The 27628-nt window shown below is 43.5% G+C and overlaps 1 protein-coding gene and 1 long non-coding RNA gene across 2 annotated transcripts in view; one reads left to right on the forward strand and one right to left on the reverse strand.

Annotated features, from left to right (window-relative positions):
• Nucleotides 1–8508, reverse strand: part of RALY (RALY heterogeneous nuclear ribonucleoprotein) — a 38715-nt gene extending 30207 nt beyond the window's left edge. Inside the window, exon 1 of the mRNA XM_044447455.1 lies at nucleotides 6026–8508. Coding sequence (XP_044303390.1) covers nucleotides 6026–6281 — 256 coding nt within the window. The 5' untranslated portion in view covers nucleotides 6282–8508. The remainder of the gene's footprint in view (nucleotides 1–6025) is intronic.
• Nucleotides 1340–25634, forward strand: LOC123031941. Its single transcript, XR_006416426.1, has 4 exons — nucleotides 1340–4762; nucleotides 9368–9580; nucleotides 22720–22792; nucleotides 25339–25634. It is a non-coding gene; the product is annotated as an uncharacterized LOC123031941 (long non-coding RNA).
• The last annotated feature ends 1994 nt before the right edge of the window (nucleotides 25635–27628 follow it).

Consider the following 27628-nt stretch of genomic DNA (forward strand, 5'->3'; position numbering starts at 1 on the left):
TACCATATTTTTCGCTCTATAAGACGCACCTGACCATAAGACGCACCTAGTTTTTAGAGGAGGGATCCATGGAAATCTTCCTGATAATCACAGGCACATTCCCCATCACTTCCCCTTGGGCTTCATTAAAAGACGGGTTGCCATTTGAAAACACACACCGACCTGTGATTAACAGCTCTCACCTGCGCCAGAGGAGGGGGGCGGAGCAGGGCGCACTGAGCGCGTGCCGGCCAGGTGTGGTGCAGCTGGGCCAGTAGCGTGCTGGCGGTGGTCTTCCGGGCGGCATGGCAGCGGCGGCAGGTCTTCCCGGGCGGTGGGGGTGAGCAGTCCGTCTCTTCATGCAGCCGGCGGGTTAAAGCCCGTGGCTCCTCCTCCTTCGCACCGCTCCCCCTGAGCGGCACAGCTCTCACCTGCGCCGGAGGGGGGGCGGAGCAGGGCGCACCAAGCGTGTGCCAGCCAGGTGTGGTGCAGCCGGGCCGGCAGCGTGCCGGCGGTGGTCTTCCGGGCGGCACGGCAGCAGCAGGTCTTCCCGGGTGGTGGGGGTGAGCAGTCCGTCTCTCCGTGTGGCCAGCGGGTTAAAGCCCGCGGCTCCTCCTCCTCCATGGCAGGTCTTCCTGGGCGGTGGGGGTGAGCAGTCCGTCTCTCCGTGCAGCCGGCAGGTTAAAGGCCACGGCTCCTCCTCCTCCGCGGCAGGTCTTCCTGGGCGGTGGGGGTGAGCAGTCCGTCTCTCCATGCGGCCAGTGGGTTAAAGCCCGCGGCTCCTCCGCACCGCTCCCCCTGAGTGGCACAGCTCTCACCTGCGCCGGGGGCGGAGCAGGGCGCACCAAGCGCATGCCGGCCAGGTGGTGCCACGTGGTGCAGCCGGGCTGGCCGCGTGCCAACGGTGGTCTTCCGGACAGCGTGGTGGAGGCAGGTCTTCCCAGGCAGTGGGGGTGAGCAGCCCATCTCTCTGTGCAGCTGGCGGGTTAAAGCCCGCAGCTCCTCCTCCTCTGTGGCAGGTCTTCCCGGGTGGTGGGGGTGAGCAGTCCGTCTCTTTGTGCGGCCGGCAGGTTAAAGCCTGCGGCTCCTCCTCCTCTGCACCGCTCCCCCTGAGTGGCACCGCTCCCCCTGCACCGCTCCCCCTGCACTGGAGTGGGGGGCAGAGCAGCACGTACCGAGCACGTGCCGTCCAGGTGGTGCCACGTGGTGCAGGTGGGCCGGCAGCGTCCCGGGCATCGGACACACACACATTCGCTCTATAAGACGCACAGACATGTCCCCTTACTTTTGAGGGGGGAAAAGTGCATCTTATAGAGCGAAAAATACGGTACTTGGCTGCTCTGTTAACCAACCACTTTGCATGAGAGTCAGCATTCTGAATTCCTAGCCAAAAAGGTGCAAATGTGTGGCTTAATGGAGGGTTTCAACTTCAGCTAAGAACTCCTGATGTGCCTGGTTCAAAGACGCTTCAGCATCCCCTGAGGAGGAGCAAAGGGCTTGGCTCGACACTTCTCGAAACATCACAGACAGATGCTGAGGGATTACGTAGCAACAAAAATGGCTGCAAGCAACATGCCCTGGCTGTGAGCTTCTCAGAGGCGTCTTTCTGGCCACCATTGAAAGTTCATTGCTGGATTAGATGATCCTTGGTTTGATCTAGCAAATACATTTTTATGCTGTTATTTAATCAGAACTCACCAAAAAGTTGGATTGATTACAAGCGAGGAAGGGTGTGCTTTACAAATTGCTGATTTGACACTAGGAGTACTGTACATAACTTTGGTTGATACATCTCAAAAATGATATTGCGGACCTGAAAAGGTGCAGAAAAGGGCAAAATGATCAGGGATGTGGAGCAACTTTATACTGTGTTTGGGCTTTTTTAGTTTAGGAAAGAGAACCTAAGATCACAGCTTTACTGGATGACCCTGGCAATGGTCATCAATGATGGGTGAAGATGATGGGATTTGTACTTCAATACATATGTAAGTAATCCAGCTGTGGAAGGTTAGTGCAGGTACTGTCAGCTCTGATGCCAACTGGCTACTGAGATGATAGGTCAAGGCCTGCTGCAGTTCTGCCATCCGAGACATTTTGCCAACTGGAGAGGCCAGGAACTGAACCCCAGAACTTTGGCATGCCATGTGTGAGTTCCACCACCGAACCACGGATCCTGTTGAAATTTCCCTTGGCTTTCTCAGCTACCCTATTCGAGATGAACTTTGGGCAACTTTGACAGGTTGCCATTCTGGGGGCCATTTTGCCCTCCCTGGGAGCCCTCTGTACCTGGAGGCGCTGCAGAATATCAAAAGAGTCAAAACTAACTTGTTTGCAAGATATATCTGTCTCTCTGGGGACTGTGCAGCATGTATGGCTGTCTTTTTCTTTTTGCAAAAAATCCCCCTTCCTTTAGGGGAGTATCCCCACATTTGGGGGGAGCAGAGTGTAGGCTACATGTGGCCCCTAGGCATCAAGTTGCCCAGCCCTGCTCCAAAAGGTTTGCAGAGAGGTGTGTGTGTGTGTGTGTGTGTGTGTGTGTGTGTGTGTGTGACATGGATAAGAAGCAGTCTGGGTCAGAGAGTTCCATTCACCAGAAAAACAGCACAAGGGATCTGCACAAGGCGCTACATCACTTGCTATATTAAAGCTGATCTATGAATGAGCTATACTGAATGTAGCTCTCATACATTTCAATCAAAACAACATTTGAAAGAAATAACAATATCCACTAGCAATGCTTTTCACGGCCAGCTTGCTCACACGCTATGTTTGCAGTGGAGGTAATCAGCATCCTCCCCAAGGAAATCCCCTGGTTTCTCTATAGTGGTCTCCCATTACACTTCTAGTAGCTCATGATTAAAAACCCTTACTGTGCTGCATGATCATTCACGACTGTTTAGAAGATGGGTGGCTTTCCGCAGTATGTGAACATTTGCCGGCTGCGGTCGCGTTATAATGATACCAACACATTGAGAATAAACCTTTGTGTTTTTCACAGCGCTTGCTACATTAGGTGCCTAATTTGATTTGGGACTGCTCAGTGCTGCTGTAGTGCACATTACAGCAAACAACATCATCAATCCGAGGCCTCGTGTTCAGCAGCTGGCAACCTCGCTGTAAAAAAATCGAATACTAAACAATGCCCACACCTGGTTTTGGAACATCTGTCTTGCAACAGTGTCTCAGACAGATCTATAGCAATCAGGCAGAAGTTAGTTAGTGGCAGAATTTGGCAAGCTGGCCTGTGAGCAGGGCTGGCCTATTTCACCAATGTCCGTGAAGTTAGGTTTGCAGTTAGCTTGACTGATACATTAATTAATGAAAATTTCAGTTGCTTTCAGCAAAAGCCCACAATAATCAATCAGGCTGTTAGTTGATCTGGTGGTTTGCTATTTTTGAGACTATTTCCCTGTGTTGCCTATGACTACAGTAATAAAAGGGATTTTATCACTTACTATAGAACAGGTACTTTTGTCTAATACAATTTTGCGCTTCCTTTGGTATTAAGTGCCTTTGGGGTGTGGGTAACATGCACATGAACTTAAACCGAATTAACTAAAGATGAGAAATGTGTTTCAGTTCATTTTTCATTAGAATTTACTCAATTTTCATCCTCTGGACCAAACTTGGATTTGGATGCAACCTGTGGTGAGAACCATATGTTTCTGAACTTGCAGTGTGATTCACAGATAAAAAAGTCTGTCTGACTACATGGGTGCAAATGGACTTCAATCACTGGAGAAGTATGTGTACATTTCAATGATATACACAACTAATGAAAAATATGCACAGATTTTCATGTGAACAACAACAAAGCAAATCTTACAAACTTATATGGTCATGAGTCTTAACAAGCTTTGAGACTGAATTAAAAGAAGTTGAGTGAGTTTGAGTTTTGCTGATTCACACATCCCTAAAATTAACTGATTAATTGACATGCAGTGGAATCTAATGTGGCTGCCTATATCCCTCCTAAACTTGGAGGATTATGAGTATCCAATGAGGGCAGAAGATGGTATTTCTCTTACCCTCCTACACTTAGATGGCCAATTGCAACTGCTTAAGTCTTTTACTCTGGTATGTGAGCAGATGAGGCTGAGGTGCCTCCAGGGTGCTATGTACTATGGCAGAGTGTTACTCCTTCCCTCCTTGCTCCCCTCCCCACCCCAAACCTCCAGCTCTGAGGTCAGTTTTCCAACCTTGGAGCTGTAGCAGGTATATAAAAAAGGTAGACTTGATTGGAGAGGTTGGATCTGGAACTGACCTCTTCCATGACCCTGTAGGCTGGTTGGACTTTGTCTAGTAGCCATAGGATTGCACCCCATACAGTGTACAGGCAGATGATCATTCCAGTCTGTGACTGATAGCTCTAATATAAACCGTGATAATATGTAACGTCTCCCTATTGCACCATTTCTTCCTTCCTTCCTATGCATTTGCAGTATGTATTTGCACAATCAAAACACTTTGTATTGAATTTTCCTCTTTTATTTTGAATATTTATTTACCTGTTAATACTATTCTGCCCTGTTTGATTATGCTTTGTTTTTCATTATTTTACTGTTTTACATTTTGCTTATACCCTATTTTGAGATTGTTTAATAATGAAAAGAATGCAGGAAAATCCAGAAAGAAAGAAAGAAAGAAAGAAAGAAAGAAAGAAAGAAAGAAAGCAAGCAAGCTCACATTGAAGGAGAAATATCCAGAATAAGGGTATAAATTAAAGCCAACAAGCAATCAACATTTGTTTCCAATTACAAGGGAAGAAACTCAGTTATAAATGGTAGGTGTTTTGTTTTGTTTTTAAATTACAGCATTGCTTACTGATTAATCTAGGTGATGATGGCAGGAAGGCAGCAGCAGAAATTCATTCTCTAAGACCTAGTCTAGAGGAATACTGCTCCTTTCCACCATTTGACATTTTCTTTTGTAGCCTGAACAGGTCCTGTTTGGGGATGGGCTTTTGACTTACTTTTCCAATAAAGCTAGCTTTTTCTGTGGGTACTACTGAGCAGCCCATGCCTCTGAATAAATGAAGGGAACATTCTTCTCTGCCTGAGAGATGAGAGTTATCTCTAACTTCAAAACATTCCAGATCAATAGAGCTTTACTGAAACAAAAACTTCATACAGATGTGCATTTAAATACCTAGAAACTTACAGTGGAATCCAATGAAGATTTTCTATTGACATATTGCCTTCATTGGCAGAACTGGGATGGGAATGATTGCCTATTTCCTCTTCCCCTGCAGTTTGTGGTGTGCTCTTAGTATCTGATATGGAGGGTTGCAGGGAGGAAAGTCCCTTCTGAAACTGATTGGGGATGGCTGCAGTGGGGTGCAGGGAAGAAAGTCCTGCAGTCCACAACTCCCAAATAACTGAACAGCTTCTTTCACTGTGTCTTGGTAAGGCTTGTTGGAGAAGTCCCCACTTTGTAGCACAATCTGCGAGCCCTCCTAATCTTGTTCTTCCCAGGGTCATATTGGGATTACACTGATATTTACTCAAGGCTGTAGAGCACTTTCAAGCATGCCTCTGCAGGGTTTACCAGAGACAAAATGTAGGACCAGCAGAAGACATTTTGCTGCTTGAAACAAGGGACAAGATCTCCCATTCCATGTACAAAAGCTGACCCAAGCGGCAGATCAATATTTCAGCACTGTTCATGGGACAGCATGCTTTGCCATACCTTAGAGGGCACAGAGGAGGCTGCCTGGCATACAAATATCTCCTTCAACTTCATGTTGCCACTTACTAGCATCTGCTGCCTGAGGCCACACCCTCACTCTTCCTAAAAGCAGAGTCTGCTCTGTGTCCAACACTGGGAATCCACTGCTTTTTAAACAGCTTCAAAGATATCCGTGTTTTCACAGGTTGCCTACTTTTTCTACTTTAAGTTCTCCCTCTTAGAATATTCCTCCAAAATTTCTGTAGAAGAGCCTTTTCCACAATTCCAAAGTGACCTTCAGCTATCTGAGGTCTTATCTTAGGACGCACACATAAAGTTCCACACAGGGATGTTAGAGAAAAACGTGAGGAGACCTTACCTAGGGTTTGCCCGGCGAGCACTCTCCCATTCTCCCCCAGGACAGCAGCCCGTGCGTGTCTCTCGTTTGAGTACTGTACAAATGCATAGCCCTTGTGAACGGAGCAGCCCACCACCCTGCCGTACTTAGAGAAGATGGTCTCTACGTCTGACTTCTTGACCACTGCTGTGTTGAGGTTCCCAATGAAGACTCTGGAGTTGATGGACTTGGGATCATTCTTGTTTGTGATGTTACTCGTCTGCACTTTCAGTGACATCTTGACACCTGAGTAAGCAAGATAGGGAGGGTCAGGAAGGCACTAATATCCTACAGAATATAGCCTGAAAGGTTCAAGTGGAGGCAACAAGGCCATTTGGGAATAGAACAAAAATAACCCATCAAAGTTCTGCAGAGAACTAAGTGAATTTGGTACTGGTGAAGCAAAGGTGATGTGTAGAGTTCCCTTTGTTCATACAGAAATCACTCCTCAGAGAACTCTGAATTGCAGTTTTGTGACTCTTTATGAAACCTCATTGGGGCTGTACCAAGATGATCAGCTTTGTTTTGTTTTAAGTAAATTCCCAGTGCCTTGATTCTTGAGACATCCATGTTACAGGGCCAGAAAATCGGATGCATATGGCTCATCTTATTTTGGTGTATACAACAGGTGGGGTTTCCTCTTGTATGCAATAGGTGTGGTAGCTTTGGCATACAGAAAGAGTTGTCACCTGCTCAGCCCCTCACCCTCTCAAGCCATCCAAAGCACATCTCAGATGTGCTGTCCAGAGCTCTAAAGAGAGAACATTTCACACCAAGGTACTGTCATCACTGGGAAACTCATTAATTGTCATTAACACATTTGAAGATTAGGGATCTCCACACAGATTTTTAGAGAGACCTCTCTCTTTACAGTCTAGGTGTTTGCATTCACTATGACCACTGCTAACCAAGTTACCCCTCACCCTTTGGATCTGAGATAAGAAAACTTCTGCTAAACCATTTATTGGCAGCAAAGTCAAGGAACAATGGCTGTCCCCACTCCCAGCTTCCCCTCTTCATGCTTGTGAAACCCCCTTCTTGGGTGGCTGCAAAAGAGGAATATCCCAACTGCAGTGGAAGGGATGCTATTCCTCATTTTTCAGATAACCTCTTCTTGCCCTAAGAACTCCAGCTTCTCAACTGAAAGCTACCTTTTCTCTGCCTCTCGGTATATCCCCCACCCCTGCCACTTCTAAGAGGAATCTTTCCTGATTCTCTGGGCCTAGGGCAAAGGCCTCCTTGCTCACTCCCTGCCACCTTTCTTGTATGCTCATGTCCGTACTGACTTGACTCCTTGCCAGGCACTTGCAATCTTTGCTCAAGAAGCATCAAGATTATGCTCTCCAGTAAGCCTCTTCTCCCTGCCACTTTGATTGCACTTAGCTGTAGTGAGGAGCAGGATCGAAGGCTGTTTTGGTATGCAGAACAGTGCTAGCCTTGGAATACCACTGGGCATGTCAGAATCACCTTTTCCACTGCTCTCATGCCTGATGAATTATGCATGCCCCCAGTTCAATCCAAATAGGTTTGTACTCTGCATATGCAATCCAAACAGAGTACAAAGCCAGGCTTTGACGTCTGTTTTCACTCTCACAATGCAGTGTCAATACACCAATGCCAGTGGGCTTGGCTTCCAGCAAAGATCAGGGCTGGCTGCTCATCTTTCCCAGAGATGCCAGCTTTCTAGTTGTCCTGCACAGAATCTTCCTGAGGTCCAGTGAGACTGGCTGGTGCATGCATGAGAATGCGCAGAGGATGCCTGCAAGGGTATTACTATATTGGTAGCCCCACATTAACGTGGCTTCAAAAAAGCTGGTTACAGAAGAAGTGCTATGGAATTAGGCCCCAGTCTTTGCAGATATTTTAATATATTGATATGCTTCCGAGGGAAATGTTACTCTTGATTCAAAACAAGGCTACATTTTATACATGCTTACTAGAGAGTAAGTCACACTGAAGTCAGTGGCACTTACTGCAGCAGGAACTGCACTGAATGAAAGCCTGAACATTAATCATGTCTTTGTGATTATATCACAGCACAGTCCAAATTTAGCATTATGCCAGTGTGTGTGTGTGTGTGTGTAAATCTATACACCTCTAGACATTGTTGGATATCTACTCTCATCAACCCAAGCAAACATAGCCAATTTGCAGGGATAATGGGAACTGTAATTCAAGAACACCCACAGGGCCACAGGTTCTTCTCTGATGCATTATGTATCACCACAAAATACAAAGCCTTAGGCAAATTGAGGCTGCCCCTGCCATTTGTTAGCTGATAATTACTGCAAGTGGTATGCTTATCTTGTGTCCCTCACCCCTCACCCACAGTCTAATTTTGAATTTCCTGGAGCTCAGTATGGAGTGGCTATTCTATTTTTCTCAAAGGGAAAGTACAGTTCATATTCACAGCTAGAGAAAACGGCAGATGATAGACAGCCTGGCAGAATGGAAATGAAGAGGCTGCCTGTGCAGACAGATCAGGACAGGGCTGGATGATACGGTCACAGAAGGGAGTGGGCTCAGTGAATGTGAGTGGTTTCATTTGCTCCTCTCTATGATGGGAATACGGAATTGTTGTGCACTGCTTAAAGAGCCTTGACTATAGGGTTGTATGGAAAGGGAATGAGCAGATATATACTGAGAGTCGAAAAAGCATGGTCAAGGAAGAATGGGGAGCACAGGCACATGGAGCAGTCTATGTCTTGTCATAGCATTTAATCTTGTCTTGACAACCTCAAGGCAATTCTGGACCCTCCAAGGATAGTCACCCAATTTTAAATGTAAGACTCTCAAGTGGTTTAAGAGCCTCCATAGCCCCATAGGGATGAATGGATCTGTCAATTTCCAGTCTCTGTAACTTTCACCAGGTGGAAGAAATGAACAGATGACCAGATTCATTCGCTCAGTTCATTTCTTCCACCTGTTTTTCTGTGCTTATCTGTGCTTTTTAAAAGGTCTGCACGAAAATTCGCATTTTAATGCCTATTTAAATATCTACCATGAACATATTTTCTCCATTACTAAATGTATTTTCTTTCAAAATACGTATTTTGAAAATGCTTTCTCTTAAAATACACATGGTATGGATTGCTATGAGTATGTCTTTTGCGTCAAGCAAAGATTTGCAACATTCAGAGAGGCGTGAAATCTGAAGAAGAAATCACATCTCAGAAGTATGGATCATTTCAGTTCATATTGGAATTCCCAGGCATGAATTTTGAACTTTGCCTCTTGTTCTTGTTGCTTGTTCCTGGTTAGAATCAACTTCTGCCTTTTTGTTTTCTCCTCCCCTTTCCTTCTTTCCCTTTTTCTACTGTGTAGTCTCAGAGGTTCAGTCATTTTGACCTGAAACTTTCCTCACCCTGATGAAAGAAAGCACCAACTCCCACAAAGAGAGAAGTGAACTAACTGTCTGTACATACTTGTTAGTCATGGATGTCCTGTTCTTTTCTACTTTGGTGGATTCTGCATTGATTCCTTTCACGGCAGGCCTACATTGGGTGCCATATTCTAGTTACCGCCTCCATCTGAACTGTGAGTTATCACTGAATTTCAGCATGCTTTCATTTTGTCTTGTCATTCCTATTCTCATGACAAGCTGAAAGAGAACAGCAGAAGGGAGTGAGTTATTTCTCACTCCGGGAGTGCCGGTTTTCATCAGGGTTTGCCTTGATTGATCGCAGAAACCTTCCGGTCACTTGTTAAAAGCACTAGCAAATGTGTTGGTTTCCATTCCACCCCCTTCCCCTATGAATTATTGTTCACCCAACCAAAAACATGAGGCCGCTTCTCTCAGAATAAAGAAGCAATGCTCTCACCCACATAAAGGCCAGTGAAAACTAACATTGCATCATTAGGTAATAGGTTTGACCCAAACAGGGTGAACTTCGTTGCTGGAGGAGAAAGCAATAGGAAGGCTGCAGCCCACAAGGCTGACATTAAGTCAAGATTCAGCTAAAACAATCCAGAGAAAAAACGTACATCCCAGAACAGGTCAGCCTATACCAGTGCTCTGGGCGGGACACCACCACATTTCCTTGGTCCTATGGCTGTGGGCTCCATAACAAACTGCCATGCAGTAGTCATACCACGCAGCTTGAGAGAAACAGGTTTGTGTTTTTGCCACTGAAGACCACAATTCATGGAGCTGGAATGGAGACAAACACATTTAAATTTTGTGGGGTATAGTTTGTGGGAAATAGTTCTAGCTTTGAAAGGGCCATACATGGAAGGAGAAGGATCTCATAAGTGGAAGCTTCTGCAGCCTTTAAAAATGTGAGCTTGGAATGGGGGATCAGGATGGAGGAAACTGGCCAGGGACACCTGGCAGACAATAAAGCAAATCTATGTGGTAAGCACCTTAAGAGCTTTGTACAGAAGTGTTCACAGTCGTCTCCACATGGAGATGGAATGTTTACATCAGGGAAGTGATTCCATCGACCAGGCAGCTATTTTATGAGTCCAATCTAATAAACTAAGATAAAAGCTCCCCCATATAACTTTCAGCTTGCAGCCATGTTTTAGCACATGCATGCTGGTGAAGCACATCTGGAGAATACAGCGTGTGCTTAACATGGCATTGATTTTCCATCCCTCTGTCTCATGACATCTTGTGTCGTTCCACATGCTTCTCACTGACTGATCATACATCTGCTTTGCTCACAAACTGAATCCACAGGCATGGAGCCACAGGTGGCAGCAGTGGCTTTGACAGAACGAACAGAAGCCATTCCATGCAGGAAACAAGCCATACTATATTTGCAAAAATCATACATTTAGAAGGGGACTTTTAACAAATGGATGCAATTCTACATGGTGTGCTGGTCATGGGCTGGAAAGAAATTCAAAAAAGTGCAATCAAAATAACCAATTAACTCCCCTACAAGGAAAATTATTACATTAAGGACTGGGTAGCTTGGGGTCAGGGAGGAGAAGCATGTAAAAATAGTAATGTAGTAATGTACATTACAAGATAGTCATGTAAAAAGAGTTATGCATGGTATGAAGAAAGTGGACAAGAAGAGGCCAAACATGAGGGTTTAGAGGGTTCCATGCCCATTTTATAAAATGGCGCATCATTCATAAGCTCATTTCCAGACATTCTTTTGGCTCTAATAGGGAGCCACACAGCATGATTTAGTGCTTAAACCAATAACAACCACTGGCATCATTTAAATAACAAAATACAATTAGGAGAAGAGACCTACAGCCCATGGAAGTGAAGAAATCAAAACTTTCAAACATTAAAATCCAGGCAAAACAGAAATACCTTTACTCCTTGCCTAGAAACCATCAGCGACAGTTCTTATCTAATATCTTTCATCCTTCCACACCTGATTTGCTTATTCTCATATCAACCAGCTAAACTTTTTCATTGGCTTCTTCCTACAGGACTTGTTGTTTGAACCTTTTAGAGTGATTAATTTCTTTGGCAAAGAATATTGAAAGCATTAAAGGAAGCTAATTCTGTGTGCAAACAGCAAACCTATTTCTCGATATAGTGACTAAGATATTCCAAGATGCCAACCTTTTGCTTACTTTGGCTGCATCAATCATGGGACGAAGTCCAGGAGGTAAAGCAGAAACAGAGTAGGAAGCACCACATTGTTTGCAGCATTGGCTAGGCCAACACTGAAGGCTTTTAAGACTAGAGCCTGCTGACCCCTATCCAGGGGTCATATGCAATATATTAAGGTTCTCTGGTTGGAGCCCTTCTTATGAGGAGACCCTTTCCTCCTGAACTGGGCCTGTCTCCTCTGTGCCATTGCTCCCTGGATCTTGGGGAGAGCGCAAACTTCTCTGAGGCAGACCCCCAGTTCCCAAGCAGCTGGGACCTCAGCAGGATTCTCCATGGACTCAAGTTCTCAGGAGGCACTAGACATCATTCCCCGCCAGGGGCTGCATTGAAACCCTCTTCTTCCTAAGAGGGGGATTCCAGTGGAAGCGTGGTTGCTTTCTCCTTCTCTTGATGCACTCCAGATGAATTGAACTACATAGTCCAACACACTTGGTTGGCACTTGGCTGGAGAAGGCTGTGGCAAGCACCAAGATGGCAGAGTTTGGCTGCTTAGTCATGCCACACACTTAGGCAATGTGGGTGCAAAAAAGAGATATTCATATGTAATAAATTTAAATTTAACTATGAAAGTATTGCAATTTCAGGAGATCAAAGTCATCCAGGAATTATACATCCAGGTATTAGAGCATAGGTTTGAAGTACTGATCCATTAATTATGAGTTCCTTAGCATCACCAGCCTAGATTAGCCTGCCCTATATTTACAGTGTAAAGCTCCAAGTCTCTGGAAGGTGGTTGTGGGTCTCTTGAACAGTAGGTGTCACTATTACATTGGGAACCTGCAGCCTGAAAGAGCCTCAGTGGCTCAGCTGTTTAGAATGCTGATTTATTCTTAATAGCTTATCTGACCCTTGAAATCTCCACAGTTAAGGCGGGGGAAGTAACTAAAGACAGCCACAGCCCTTCCCATCCTTTCCTTTAGTGGCATAGTCATCTGTGCTCTCTTTCATTCATTGCAATGAGCAAGTCTCCAGGTGTGCTGCACAGTAGAAGAATTGCTTCTGCCACTTCTCCTCTTGTGTCAACAGGTGATCCCCAAGGCCGTGTCCAGTATGCGAGGCAAACAGTGGCCGCCATCCATAAGTAGAAGAGTAGTGGAGCCAGGCCTCACAGGAACGTGGCAGTGGCCCTTTCTAATCAGTAGGGACACTGATACCATCTGCCACCTCCTTCAGAATTCCCTGCTTCCTCTCAGCTTAGCTAAAATCCTCACCATAGGTGGGGGAAATTAATTCTACCAGCAATAATATCTTGTTCCCTGTTTTGATATGAAGGATTTTGGGGTGGCTTGGTCTTGAATGGGCAATTCAGATCTATTTGCTTCATGAAAGATATGCTGCTGGTGGAAATGAAAACTTCAAGAGCTGGTGGGTTGATATGGATTTGCCTGGATTTGCAGATCCTGCCTGAAGGCATATCTGTGTGAACTGCCTGTACTTTAGAAATTATGGCTCCATCACTGCATCCTACCAAGAAAGGACAATTGGCTTTAAAACACTGCAGCTTTTCCAATATATCCAATGAGATGAAAAATATGCTTCAAGAATCAGATGGTTTTATTACATCAATCAGATTTTAATCTTCTTCACGTCAGCCCCAATTAGTATGGTGCAGAATATGTTATCAGTGTGCTGCAGACTTTCAAAAATATATGGACTGATACAATGCAGGAGTTCGATTTTATCCAGTGCACTAGCAGCATTTAATCTACACACATTGAGAACTGTCTTGTACTAAACATGCTACCTGAACAAAACCACCCAATCCAGATCATCCCAAACAAGCAATCAGCAGCAGGAAAACCACTATGATTGAAACAGAACTCTTCCACTGCCTATAGACAGCCAGATGTATCTATTTAGATGCTAAAATATAGATTAATCAATTAATTGGTGTAATTAACTGATGAATAGATTGTTGACTAAAAACAGAGCTCTGATTAAGCAGAACCCGCCACCTGGGTTGTCCCACTCCTTCAGCTGGGAGCCACCCAGCTTTGCTATTTACTGTTTCCTGTTCTGTCTCATCTGTTTCAGCACATGGCTGCTGCTGGAGGAATTTAGCAGTCTGCTGCGGGCCAAAACAGATGTTACTTTACATTTCTGTCTAGCAGTCACGTTGTTTTTCCTTTATTTTTACTGTAGAATAAGCACAAGGCCTCTGATCCAGATCGGGACCCAGATATAGAGGGTGAGGGGGATTTTAAGATCTGAGCCTATTCTAGAGTAAAAATGAAAAAAAGAATATAGCTGATAGGCATGGATTTAAAGTAACAGTTGTTGTGACCTTGCTGCTGCAGAATAAAGAAATGACCCACTCACTCATCTTTGGACCTGCTGGAGCAATATGTCACAGTGAAATCTGCTTTAAAGAGCATTCATTTAAAAGCATATGAATGTGGGAAGAGCCATGCTGAATCAGACCAAGGATTCACTCTGGGATTTGCGAGTTGCAAAATTAAGTTATTAAATTAAATGTGAACAGAAAGAATTTATTCATCCTCCCTTGAGAGCAACCACATGAGAAATGGCATTATTGCCATCTTAATACCCCATGTAGCTATTACCCAGCTGGGAACTGATGTTTGTTTAGCCAAGATTCCTGGTGTGAGGTCTGACAGATTGCACAAAGCCAGAAAAAGTGAGGAGAGGGGAAAGGGGAAGGACTATATCAACAGGGGAATAAACTCTGTATAGTATTATTAATTAGGTTTCTAAATTGTTTGCCAAGATCCATTTTCCTGATGAAGGTGCCAGTTCAGGAAAATGGCCAGCAAGGCAAGCAGTGGAGTGCTCCATTACCCTGCAATGCTTTCTAGCTAACCATCCTCTGGTGTTGCTGGAAGGCACAAGGAAAGAGCCTGCCCAGATATGAACAGTGGGGGTGCAATTATAAAGTTTGACAAGATACCATGTGGAGCCAGAAGTGGATAAAGGACTCCCCTATATTGCAGAAGTCTTGAGGACTGTGGAGCAATGGACACTCCTCTGTATTGATCAGGGCACCCAAACAGTGTGAAGAACAGTGTCAGCAGGGCTTGATGGATGATTTTGAAAGAACTGATATATAGCCTTCCTCAAAATTGGTTCCAAGGCATTATGATGAATGGTGATGTTCAGAGTCCCATACATAGCACTACGAAGTCACAACACACTGTTATGACCCTTGGGGAACAGTTGCTAGTAGAAATATCATGGAAGGGATACCTTCTTCTATACGTCTCCCATGCCTTGTAGGTAGAGGGATAAGATCAGAGGAGAACAAGATGGGTAAAAAGTTTATAGTTATAGCCACGCCATTGAAGGAAATGGAATACATTTCAAGTGTGCACATCGTAGTCCACTCATATATGATGCTCAGCCTCACAAGGGTTCTTGCCAGCATGAGAGTGTTGATGCCTGCAATCAGGACAAATCATGAACAAACCAGCAGGATGAACCGACACATGCCTAAAAATGTATCATAGAGGTAAATAATGCAGGTATATCTCTCATATAAATACATGAAGCAGGGAGCTAGGACTGGTTCTAGCGTCTTGATTTTAGCTGTGGTGACTTTCTGCTGAAGATCTGTCAGTCAGGGCACCTGATTTACCTGCTGTCATTGTGATCAATGTGCTACAGCAGGAAATGATTAGTAATGACAGAAAGGTTTGCTCAGCTCTGGTTTGAAATGAGTTCTTAGGGTTTTGTAATGCTTGCCTCAAAGAGGAGGTGAACATTAAAAGCATCTGAATGCTTTCCCTATACTTTTTGAAGTATTAGCACTTTTTACCAGTATTGTAATGCCTGACTTACTGGTATATCTCATGGCACTCACCCCAAAATGTCTTCCTTGCACTATTTCTGTCTTATAGCCCTGATTTCTTTTGACAACTTTTTACTATGTTGTGTTTTTCTGACAATACGTTTCAATGTGTGCTAAATTTTACTGATTTGGGGGCGGGCAGGAGAAATAGCTTCAGTGGAGTGGTGGACTGGGAAAAAAGATGGAAAGAGGCTTTTAAAAAAAGTATTTACTAATGTATACATGTGGAAGTGTGATTCTATGAATAACACACCTCTACTGTTGCTTCAAGTGCTGGTTGAGGAACAACTAGCTGAAAACACTCCATTAGATATATCTACTGGGAAATAAAATAGTTTGCCTTCAGTGGGCCATACTCTTGCAAAAAGCAGCACATGGCAGGGACTGCAAGGAACAACTAGCTGAAAACACTTCATTATCCATGTCTGCTCAGATGTAAATCAGTGTCATCGATAGCATTTACTCCACACCATAAAAGTCAGCATGGGGGAGCATGAGAGGCTGGTTTGGACTTTCTGGAAGGAGCTGTGAATTCCGCTGCTGCTTTGCACCAGTGAATTTGTGTAATAGATTTGAAAACCAACCCCCACCCTGACCAATAAATCAACCCAGTCATGGGCTGTTGTCCCCAGGCCGAGTTTGTTTGAGTCAGCTGTTTGAAGCAGACCCCTGCAAAGAAGCAGAGAGATTTCCGTGTCTTTTTCCAGGCAGCTGCATTCAAAGCTGTCTAGAGAGGACTGGAGGTAGATATTTCCCTGCTTTCCCTCTCTATGGGTTCCTCAAGCCCAACTTATAGCCAGAATTTGGCAGTCAGGACTGACATTTCTCCTGTGTCAGAGGAACCCCCAAGTGGAAGTAATGGAGCACATGTGTTCTACACAGAAGGTCTCAGGTTCAGTTCCTTGCAGGGCTGGGGATCCCCTCCCTCCATTTGAAATCCTGGAAAGCTGCTGCCCATCCATGCTGACAAAACTGGGCTAGATGGACCAAGGTTCTGCTCCACTTTAAGCAGTGTCCCACGTTAATTCCAAGCTAATGTAGAGGCCCTGTGAGAAAACTGCTTCAGGTTTGCCACACACATAAAAGCTGCATTTCATGGCAACTATGTGAATCCAAGTTGCTTTTTTGAGCCATCTGTGGTGCATATGAAACTGCCCCCCCCCACAAAAGCATTTCTTTGGGGGGGGGGTTCCACAAATGTGAACTAGAGTAAACTTGAAGCACCTTCCACATGCGTGAAATTTGCCATGCACATCAAAGTTTCCACAATTTCCAAGATTATGCACTCAGTTGGGTAGTGCATCCCCCATTCATCTAGGCATTTCAGGGTAAAGGGCCTTCAGAAATGTTTAAATCCACTTAGTTTGGATTTTAGTCTCATTTGTTTTAACTCCCCTTCTTCTCAAATAATGCCTTCTTATCCTTTCTGCTCTAGGCTATTCTCAAAGGTTCAGGTGTAAAGATTCCCATGTTTATCATTAAGTCTGAGAAAAGCAGATGGGGAGGGGCCCCACTAAATATCTCAACATCTTTTAAAATGAAATGAGCAAAGTACTCCTTTACACTCAATGATGCTATGCCTCTGAAGAACATAAATGCCAGCATCTCAAGCTTGAGCTTAAGAAAGGCTCATCCTGTGATTAGTCTAAATGCTTTTCAAATTCTAATGGACCCTGAACAATGATATTTGCAAAAGCTCAAATCTCTGACCAGCTGGCTTTGCTGTAAACAATAATATCATGTCTGCCAGTATGCTGAGCTCTGATTTGGAAGCATCATAGGCAAACTGGCTGCAAACTCATTGAAAGCAAAAGATGGAGTTTGGTGATGATTCTGCCCAAACTGGAACTTGGTTGTTGATTTGGGTGATCGCCACTCATTCAGGAGCTTTTTCTAAAAAGGATTAGACAAATTCAAACAAGGCATGCTTATGAATGGATATGAACCATGATAAGCCAAAGGAAGATGATAGCACAGCTCTGATTGATGGGTTCACGGAAACGGAATGCTGGCCAGTAAAGTTGGAGACCTGGAGGTGGGCTTCTTGGCCATCTGGTCCAGCCTCCTGCATGATGCCGGAAATCCAGAGTTAGATCATCCCTACCACCAGGCTGTCCAGACTCTGTTTGAAGATTTTCAGCAAAAGAGAACTCTCCCCCACTTTAGGTAAATGGTTACATGCTCACAGTGGTTGACCACTGAGTTATTTCTCCTAATATCCAACCAGAATGCACACCCCTTTAAATTAAGACCTCTTCCATAGGCAGCTATCAATCAGTTGTTACTCCACTGTATGCACTTGTGATTTTGTCATAGGATTGAGATCCAAGCACTTCATGCAGTGTTTTCTTTCCTGCATTTGGAAAGAATGTGACATAGCACATAAGTACAAGTGAAAACTGCAGGGGTGTGTGTATGTTATTTTTTTAATTAAATGCTGCATTTTCCCTGTTTAAAAAAAGACTGAAAGTGCTCACTAGACACAGGAGTGAAACTGAAGGGACAGAATGTCATCTGATGAAACAATAAACAAGCATGACTAGGGAACGACAAATGTACAATAAATGCCTCATGTAGAAAAGCCCTTAAGCTCTTTAGATCTAGTCCTGCCTTCAGGGGCAGCAGAGAACAAGTATTTTCCCTCTTCTGTGCAACAATCCTCCACGTCTTTGAAAAATGCCATGCGATGACTCACCCTTGATCTAATTCATTCACTCCTGCAACCCTGTTGGCCTCAGGCTAGCAGGACTACTGCATCATCTAAGGCTACTACTTTCTGACTGGACAAACAGTTTTCCAATAGGCTGTAGACAATTATATTTTCTTTGGGCAATTCACCGGGAAGTGCTTGACAATTTTTTAATCCCAGGGCAATAAAAATGCTATAATCTTGCAACATCATGCACCAGAACCTCTGTTTGATGCAGTGCAAAATTGGGAATAATATTTAGAAGCAAAATCACCTTGGGGTCTGTGCCATAAAACAAACTGAAATGCTAAAAAAAGAAAAAAGAAAAAAAGCTTGTATGGATTAGTCTATCAGTCATTAGGGGAAAAGTCCTCCCCTTTTGGAACATTTTAGAGAGTTTTTGTGAAAAATCATCTGTAATAATTTCACACTACTTAGAGCCCCTTTACTGTGACAAGTAAAAAAAAAAGGAAACCCACATTAAGCCTCTGTGAATTAATATTTCATGCTCTGTATAATTGCATTGTAGCAATGAGAGCATTACACACTCTATGCAGATTAACGCCAGCATCGTATCAGACACACTGGCTTATTGTCCCTTTCACTGGGGAAACAAATGAAGTTCTTAGGAACATCTTGGAACATTGCAGTGTGACACCAGATCGCCTTTCACTGGAGAAAGCTCTGCAAAGCAAGGGGGAATTCTACTGTGGAAAAGAGAACTGGGCACATGTGCTGGAGGTCTGATCAGTAAGATGGGAAGTGATTCTTCTATATGGTAGTGCCTGGGCTGGGGTAGCAGGAGTGAGAGTATCTATGTATGGGAGACATAGGCCAAGTTCGTATGTACCACTATACCGTGTTGCTGCTTCTGTATGGTTTGGTCTCCATTCAGCAGCAGTTGTGCCTACAACCAGGAATACTGTGGAATAAGTGAATCACATGGAAAGTCCTTTTCTGTACCAGTCCCACAGGAAGGAAAGAGATAGTGGTGCTAGCATGCGAGCTCACTTGGTGATCCACATTTCCTAAACAGTTGCCTTTTGTAGAAGTTACAGATGTGCATATGCCACAGAAGGAAGGATAAAATGTCAGGAACTGCTGACCACTGTCCCATGTGGCAAGTACTGTCATGACTGGGGAAAAAAATTTTCCGGACAAAATTTGTCCAAGCTGGCCCTTGGTTCCTCATGGTGGCAAGGAGTATAAGAAGGCTTCTTGTCTCAGCTTGAACAACAAGGTCTGCCTGATATTATATTGTGAAAGATTTGCTTGGTGCCGACTTTATATTCTTTTTGGTTTCAGGCAAAACCCTTTTTATTTTCCTGTTATTTTAATGTTTGATTTTAATTGGGGTTTTAGTATATTATGTTGTGGGGCTGTTCTATTCTATTTATTTAGTGTAAGCTGTCCCGAGACGTTCTGTAGGGGGTGAGACAGAAAAGCTTTAAATAAATAAATAAATAAATAAATAAATAAATATTATATACACCCGAAGTTCCTTGTGTGTCTAGTCTTGGTCTCTGATCCTGCCTTTGCTCCCAATTACTCCTCGATCCTGCATGCTAGTTTCCATTTCCTGACTACCTATAGAGAGCTTCTCACAGGCAAACTCTGACAAAAGGAGAACGACGGGGTGGGCATAGTTGGGAACCTGCTGGACCCCACACAATACTTGGGCGCTTGCTGCTGTCTTTGGTGCCTCTAAGTCCTGCTCCTCTGTGTAGTTGCTACATGCTCACCTGTTCTCTTTGAATGACCAAGCAGTGAGAGGAAAAGATAAAGCCACCACTGCAAGGCTTGTCCCTCTTTTCTCTCTGAGAGTTAGGTAGTTCCAATTTTGCCCAGAGAGAGAGGCAGGGGAATAAATACTAGCAAGATGGCAAAAAGCATGAGAACATCTTGAAAATATAAAATGTCAATATGAGGGGTCGATCCATGTTGCTCACCTGAGAGCATCCAGTCTGAATATCTGTAAAGCACCTCCTCCATTTTATCTTAAGACAGAACATCAAAACTGCAAAAACAGGTTAGCCTTTCCTCACATCTTATTCTGCCACTGCAGCCTGCTTTTTGGAACTTCTCCCCATATAAAGGGATCTAAAGATTTGAAGGTTTGCATGTGTTCGCAAACTTTGCACAATCCTACTAAAGGTATTGAAATAATAGGGGCTTAGGATTTTTTTTTCTTATGGGCAGCATGATTATGATTGTTTAGATGAGACTGGGGAAAGTCTATTATTCTGATTCGAAACAGGGGAATAATGTGAAATCTCTAATATGGTTGGTTATTTGTGATATGTGGCTAGTCGTTGATAATAAATTTTTCATCCCACTTCAATGAAATCACACAGTGCTGAAAATGTGGGAGACCTGGGGCAAGCACAGAAAGCAATGTGAGAATGTGTACCCCTCATACCTTGGGATGCAGTCCTATCACCCTTGCCATAGCCATCCATGAGTCTCCGAAGACAGAGGATTACAGGTGTCTAGTACAAGGAGTGAGGTGCTGTGGCAGTTATTGCCATGTGTCCTGCATTTTATGTAGATGGATGTATTTTGCCATCTAGATTTAGGCGACCAAAGGGAATGAGGCTGTGAAGCCAATTGGAATCAGCACAGTTCTGTGGCCCACCTTCTATGCCTCCCCACAGAACAGCCCCCTTTCCCCCATCTGAGACCTGGCAGAACACACCAGCCACGGGACTTGGCCTTTGGAGTTGTAGCTCTGAAGATGGAGACCTTTGGTACTTAGACTCTGAAAAATCCTGTGATATCCCAGACAAGGTCAGGAGACCATAAGGTTGCACTCTAAGGCAACCTATGAAATCTGCTTTCTTGTGCGATTTCTTCCAAGTTTTACCCCACAAGACCAGAAACCAATACCTTTATGTATATATTTCCTCTGTTCTTCTTGGATTATAAAACAGAACTCTTTATGAACCACTTTGGCCACAAAAACTTTGAAGATAGGGAAATATTAACTTTTGCAAAAGTAATTAAGGAAATTGTAAGTGTAATTAATTATGCCAAATGAGGGAAATGTTTTTGTTGAGAACACCTGCAACATATTTAATCATTTGAATGAATGTTTTTGTGGATTTCTTAAAAAAAATCACACTCTCCACCTGGAGCGCTGAGCATCTTTAATGTCTTTTTAATTGCCTGCTTGTTAACATGTAGGTTGACATGTTGCTTAACATGGATACAAATGTTGTGATATACTGCAGGTAATGTGTCGCATAAGCCACTCAGACAGTATGTGGTTGGATTAAACTCTCAGTAGTGCTGGGATAAACCTAGCATAAATCAGCAACATCCTGTGGGTTTATTCTGAATTTATACCAGCATAATAAAGACCAGATGCTTACTCTATGGGGAGGAAAGGAATTTGGAGGGATGCTACACATTAATCACAGGTGGTTGGGAAGTGGGCTAATGACCTCTTGTTAATACTCATTCTGCCAGCAAGTAATTTCTTACAGTGTGAGCGCACAGCCGTGCACTTGCTCTTGCAGCACTGTGTTTACCAGGGCGTGTTTCCATGGGAAACATTTTGTGATCGCTGTGTTCATTTACAAACAAAGCATAGGTGGAGGTACAGCTTCAGCTCTCCAACAGCCTCAAGTGGATCAAATGCATGGTTTCCACCGTAGACCTTCAGGGAGAAGTCCAGGCAGCAGCTCAAGCTAGCAGAGGCATAACACCGACTTGTGTGTCATTCTCAGTCACTGGCTGGGCGTGCATGATCAGGGAACCTGGACCAAACTGTGGGTTTCAGAGTGGTTTGTAAATTACCTTTGCTGGATTCAGAGGCCACAAGAATCATGACTAGGACATGCACCATGATTGTGTGTACCTGCTGCATCGTTCTCTAAACGCCACCCTACCCATTTCTCCTAGATTACAACACCCCCTGCTAAGAAGTGGGAGGAGAGATTTTCCTAACCACTCGGAAGACCAGCTATCAATAAGCATCAGGCTATTTCCCAAGCAAAAGGAAGGCACTTTGCAACTTGGTCAGGACTATTAAGGCAGTCCCCAGAGGTATTCTTGGGACAATCCTCTCCTGTTCAAACTAGTATCAAGGTTTTGCAGAAGTACCATCTCCTGTGCTATTACCATGTTCTAATTTGCGATGGACTTTCCTGAAGAGCTTGTGCTTACATGGAGAATCTGCATTTACCATTATCAGACCTGTTGAGCCTGAGCCAGATAATTGTGCTTCTCCATCCCTGTAGTTTGTCCTTCAGAACGCAATATTTTAAAACATTCTGCTTCTTAACATGGATGCCCTATTTAACATTCCTGATTAAGAGGCATTGGAAGAGGCACTGAAGAGATCATATCTGAATGAGGGGCAATTCTTGCAGCAGTACATCCAACAAGTTCACTATCCCTTGCATGAATCCCTTTGCTTTTGTCTGTTCTACATCTACAGCCAATCCATTTAATTTGATGTCTCTCTACCCATTTCCTCTATGCCAGTCACAGTTTTATAGATGTATATCACAACATCCCTTAGGATTCCAATGTTTCTCTTTTCCCAAAGAGAATTGCCCTGGCTCCTTGGTAATTTTGGTTTTCTGCTGCTATTACAGGTCATGCATAACCTGCCTGAGATGGGGCCAGTGGAATGATGCACATTATATGAAATGGAGTGGCATCATCATTGTATGTAAGAGTAGTATGACACTTTAATTATTTTCCCCTACACCTTTCTTAATAATCACGAACAGGGAAAATGTCTTTTGCACGGCTGCAGCACACCAAGCTGACGCCTCTTTCAACAATGATCCTAAGATCTCTTTTGCAGACAGGTAGAATTTCAGATCTCTTCCAGTGCATATATGAAGTTACGATTTTCCAAGGGCTGCTTTCTCCTTGGCTTACCTTCTAAAGGTTACATGGCAGAGGTGGACACTAGGGGAGGCTGGTGGCTCCAGTGTCAGTAGGGCAGTATAGCTATGCTAGCCTTAGTCCAAACTTTAAAGAGCTATCCATGGTGCTGAATGCCTGTGCTTGCATAGCCCACACAGAGTCCTACACACACACACACACACACACACACCCCTTAGTTCTATTTAATTAGTTATTCAAATACTGTCCCCTGCTTTCCCTGAGCCAAACATGCGTTTAGGCATATTAGAAGTTCAACATATGTTACTGTAGAAGTGGTTGCAAACAAGTGATTCAGTTTCTTTCTATTATCTTTCAATTGCCTCTATCCTCCACTCGCTTTGCCTGGCTCCTGCCCAAGAGTCATAGGATAAGCAAAGGGTTCCAAAGTCAGAGGCTTTCATCTACATTTTTGTAATGCCCCCTTTGCCAAACACTATAATCCAAACTCAAAACTGAAGGTCCCGCTGGATGTCAGGCATGATTAAACATGTCAGAGTGAAGTCTCTCCTTTGAGACTGAATCAGGAAAAATTAATGTGAGACTCATTTAGCATTGCATCCCCTAAAGGTCAAAGAACCTTGATAGCAATTTCACTTTCAGGGAGAGGGGGAGCCACAGGAATGACTGACAGCTTCTAGCAGTTGCTCTGAACATTTCAGATTGCAGACTTTGTAAAGGAGAGAGGAAGGGAGAACAGTGTAATGAGCTGCCTCTTGCTTTAAACTGGACAGGACTGTGTGATGATTTCAGAGGGACACAGACACAATTGCATATTGCCTTTAAGGCGAACATGTGGCCTCTACAGCAGGAATGGAGAACCTCAGCAGTCCTAGGACCCAAATCTGCCCCTCCTTCCCCTGATGGCCACATTCCCTTCCTCTGGCCCACCACTTCCCCCAGTCCCTGATGATCTGGTGGTTTGCTGGCTTTCGTACAGCACTTCCTCCATCTTAAAAGGCTGGAAGGCTGTTCTGAAGTCTTAGTTTCTGGCAGAAGGAACTTTCAGCCTAAGTATGCTTGCTTGTTTGGCCCCACTCCCTTTGCATTTGGCTCTACTCACCACAGCTGGGGACTTCTCCAAAACTGAACTTGAACCGTGGGCTGAAAGCAGTTCAGCAGTTCTGCTCTACAGTTAGCACAGAGCATTTCACACCCTGTACCACAGAAGAAGGTGGTAGCATTGTAGACTGAACGTGGTGGTGGTGGTGGGCTACTCATATAATGGTGGATGGTCTCCCTGTCCAGTGCTTCCTGCATGGTATTAGTTTACTACATTTAGGGCATACATGTGCATGTGTGTGTGAGAGAGAGAGGAGGGGGGAGAAGGCTAGAGAGAGAGAGCGAGAGAGAGAAAGATCCCTTCAAGTTCAGAATGTACAATCCAGATTCCACCACCTTAACCTGCAGCCTTATTCTGCATATTATGTAGAGCCCCTTTGGCTGCTGCTGTTGCTACCATGCTGGAATCCTTTAAAATTATTGATGTTCTCCTCACTGATGGCCTTAGGCCAGAACTGGTTTACTTGATAAGCTATTTTTTCTTCCTAGTGTTAAGTGTTTTGCTTCACAGATTAGCTATTTAATTGAGAGCCAGGTGTCTTCAAGCCCCCAGAGGCCACAGCCTTAGTGATGAACTGTCAGGGAAGAAGACAAGAAACCCTACTTTTCCCTCTTTTCAGAAGGTTCTCATTATTTCAGTGCAAAGGCAACACATGGGCCAGCTGTTATTTCCTTCTTATGGTTGTTCACAAATGGGAAACACGATTCTTCATCCTGTATCTAAGCTTGACGGAGTAGCAAGTTTCCAACAACTCAAATAATTAATTGACCAAAAAGGATCCCAGCAGTGTCCAAGTTCTGTAACAGAAGCCCTGTTCAAAAGTTGACAGATACATAGGGATGTGTGAATCATCAAAACCAGGGCTCACTGAGGTTCTTTGCATTACTTTTTGAAGCTTGCAAGCATGTTCCTAATCATGTCTGTACTGCATGAACTACTTTTCTACCTCACTACTTTTACATGAAAATGTGTGTGCATTCTCCCAAAGTTGTGGTCATTTTTTGAAATGTGCAGACTTCATTCCCATTGATTATAGTGTGTTTGCAAACATACTCTCATTCACATTTTTCCAAATGTAAACACATTTTGAACAGACTCTGTTTTGTTCTGTGAATCATATCTCAAGTCAGGGATATATAGACCTAGACTACAGGTTGAATTTGACTCTGTGTTGGGACCTGATAGGTGTGACCTTGCTAAATTGTGATAGAAAACAATGATTTTGTCTTTAATCCATTCTGATGTATTCTCTCAACAGATGCTTGTGTCCGCTACCTGTGTCAACTATCTCTGCTCCATGGCGTATGCAGGCACAGCTGTATGTTGCAAGGCTTCCATTTCATCTGAAAGTCAGTGGGACGGGTCCCAAATTGTGTGAAAGTGGTCACCTGCTCCATATGGAGGCCCTACTGCAATGATGCCTCAATGGAAGCTAGAGCTAGCCAGCCATTGAAGGGATCTAGAATCCCGTGGGATCTAGAATTAAAGAAGCATCAACTGAGCTTGAACAAGGTTATCACTTGTTCATCCAGGCTATATCATGCATGCCTCTTCTCTGAAGTGAAATATAAGAAGTAAGCTATTTCTTTCTCATCAAACTGCAGCAAGGCCAGATGCATTTGGGATCAAATAACCATAGGAAGTCCATGCAAAGATATAGGATTGGGGGGGGGGGGGGGGAGGAGACCCAGATCAGAAGACATTCATTCAATCACTTCACACTCCACCTTTCCACCAAGAAAATGGCATTCAAATCTAACAATCATAAACACATTGAAAAACAAAACAGCAAGGGAAAAAAAGATAGTTCACGTGAATAAATGAAAAGCACATGGCATGCAGTACAGGTTTAAGCTCCTGCACATCATTCTCTCTCTTAAATTAAAAGCTGTAAGAATGTCTAGTCTCAAGGGAATGTGACCAGCTCACCGCAATTAACATACAGCAAAGTACAGAACTACAATGAACTTTGCTACTTCCAAAGCAGAGCTGACATTCCTGCCTTTGGATGGCACCAGCATGGGGAATGTAGTTAGAGACATACACCATGATAAAATCCAAACATGCATATTAATATATTGTATTTCAAATAGCTAGTACAAGCCATTCCCCTAAAGAAAGCTCAAGGAGATTTACAAAGGAATTCCCAGGCAGCCATTTAAGTTGCAAAATATTTGTTTAATGGCAAAAGCAGATACTGGAGTGTTTTAAGTAACCCAGTCCCTGTCAGAACCTTTCCAGAATGCTTAAGGGTCTCATTGTCTCTACTAGAAGATGGAGAGACATCCTTTTGACCCTTGTGTAGTTCAGCAACTCTGAAGTAGAAATACAGAATTTGAATCCTTTGCTGAGTTGGGAATTTGGTTCTGCTACATGAGCTTCTTGGGGAACAAATTGCTGGGAGAATAGAATTTTATATTAAAATGAAGAAAAAAAGATGTAAGAGTTATTCAACTAATTTTATGAAACTGATGTTAGTTTCTCAGACCTCTTGCATGCCTTCTGGGTAATGGATCTGAGAGAATCATGTTAATGTTTAAGAGTCATATTTAAGAGAAATAGATTTTTCTGTGTTGGGAGAGCTGGTGTGAGAAAGTGATTACAGCAGCTTTACCCACTTTGTGCTTTCCAACTTTTCTATTACAATTCACATCAGTCCCGGCCAACATGGTCAACAGTCAAGGAAGGTGGAAGTTTCAGTCTAAAGCATATTAGAGGGCTTCCGTTCAGGGAAGACCAAATAAGAAATATTGAACCAAGACTGGGGAGATGTAATTTCAAATGTCCACTTAGGTATGAAACTCACTGGATGACCTGGGGAGATTCACTCATCTCTCAGCCTAGCTTACCTCACATGGTTGTGGTGATGATAAAAGGGGCAGTTGGAATCATGTAGGCTGCCTAATCAAATCATCATCATTGGTGTTACCCTGCCCCCATGCTTCTTATGAAAATGGTTAAATTTCAGAACTTCATTTATCAAAGCACAGTTTCCAAAATCAGGCAAATTCTGTGGCATTCTGATTATCTATATTTCATTAGATAATTCAACCTGTGCACTATTCCCTAGTTCTTCTGGCTATTATTATTATTATTATTATCATCATCATCATCATCATCATCATCTGAAGATGCTACTTTAATAAAACAACATAAGACCTTTGCTAAATCAGTTTACATTAAAACAGGAGGGAAAAGGAATGGGAAAATTGAGAGAATATGTATTTATTTGCAGCATTTACATCCTGCCATTATATAAATTATCCAAGGTGCCTTACATAAATTGTAGAACAATATACAGTAATAAAAAAATCAATAAAACTAACAAGTTATCCAAGAAAACGGTTCAAGACTAAAAGGCAGTAGCAGTACAAAATGTCTCAAAGCAGTCTTGCTGAAAGCAAATGAAAACCAAGTAGTTTTTGCAGTTCATCCAACAGAGAGCAGAGAAAGGGGCAAGCTTTGGGCATGTCCAGCCAAAGTTGGTGAGTTAAACACAGCTTAAATTAAACTTTAACAGGTCAATGGAAAGAAGATTTATGAAAAGA

This window comes from Varanus komodoensis, unplaced genomic scaffold (assembly GCF_004798865.1).
Source record: "Varanus komodoensis strain SLA01 unplaced genomic scaffold, ASM479886v1 scaffold52, whole genome shotgun sequence".
Classification (NCBI taxonomy): domain Eukaryota; kingdom Metazoa; phylum Chordata; class Lepidosauria; order Squamata; family Varanidae; genus Varanus; species Varanus komodoensis.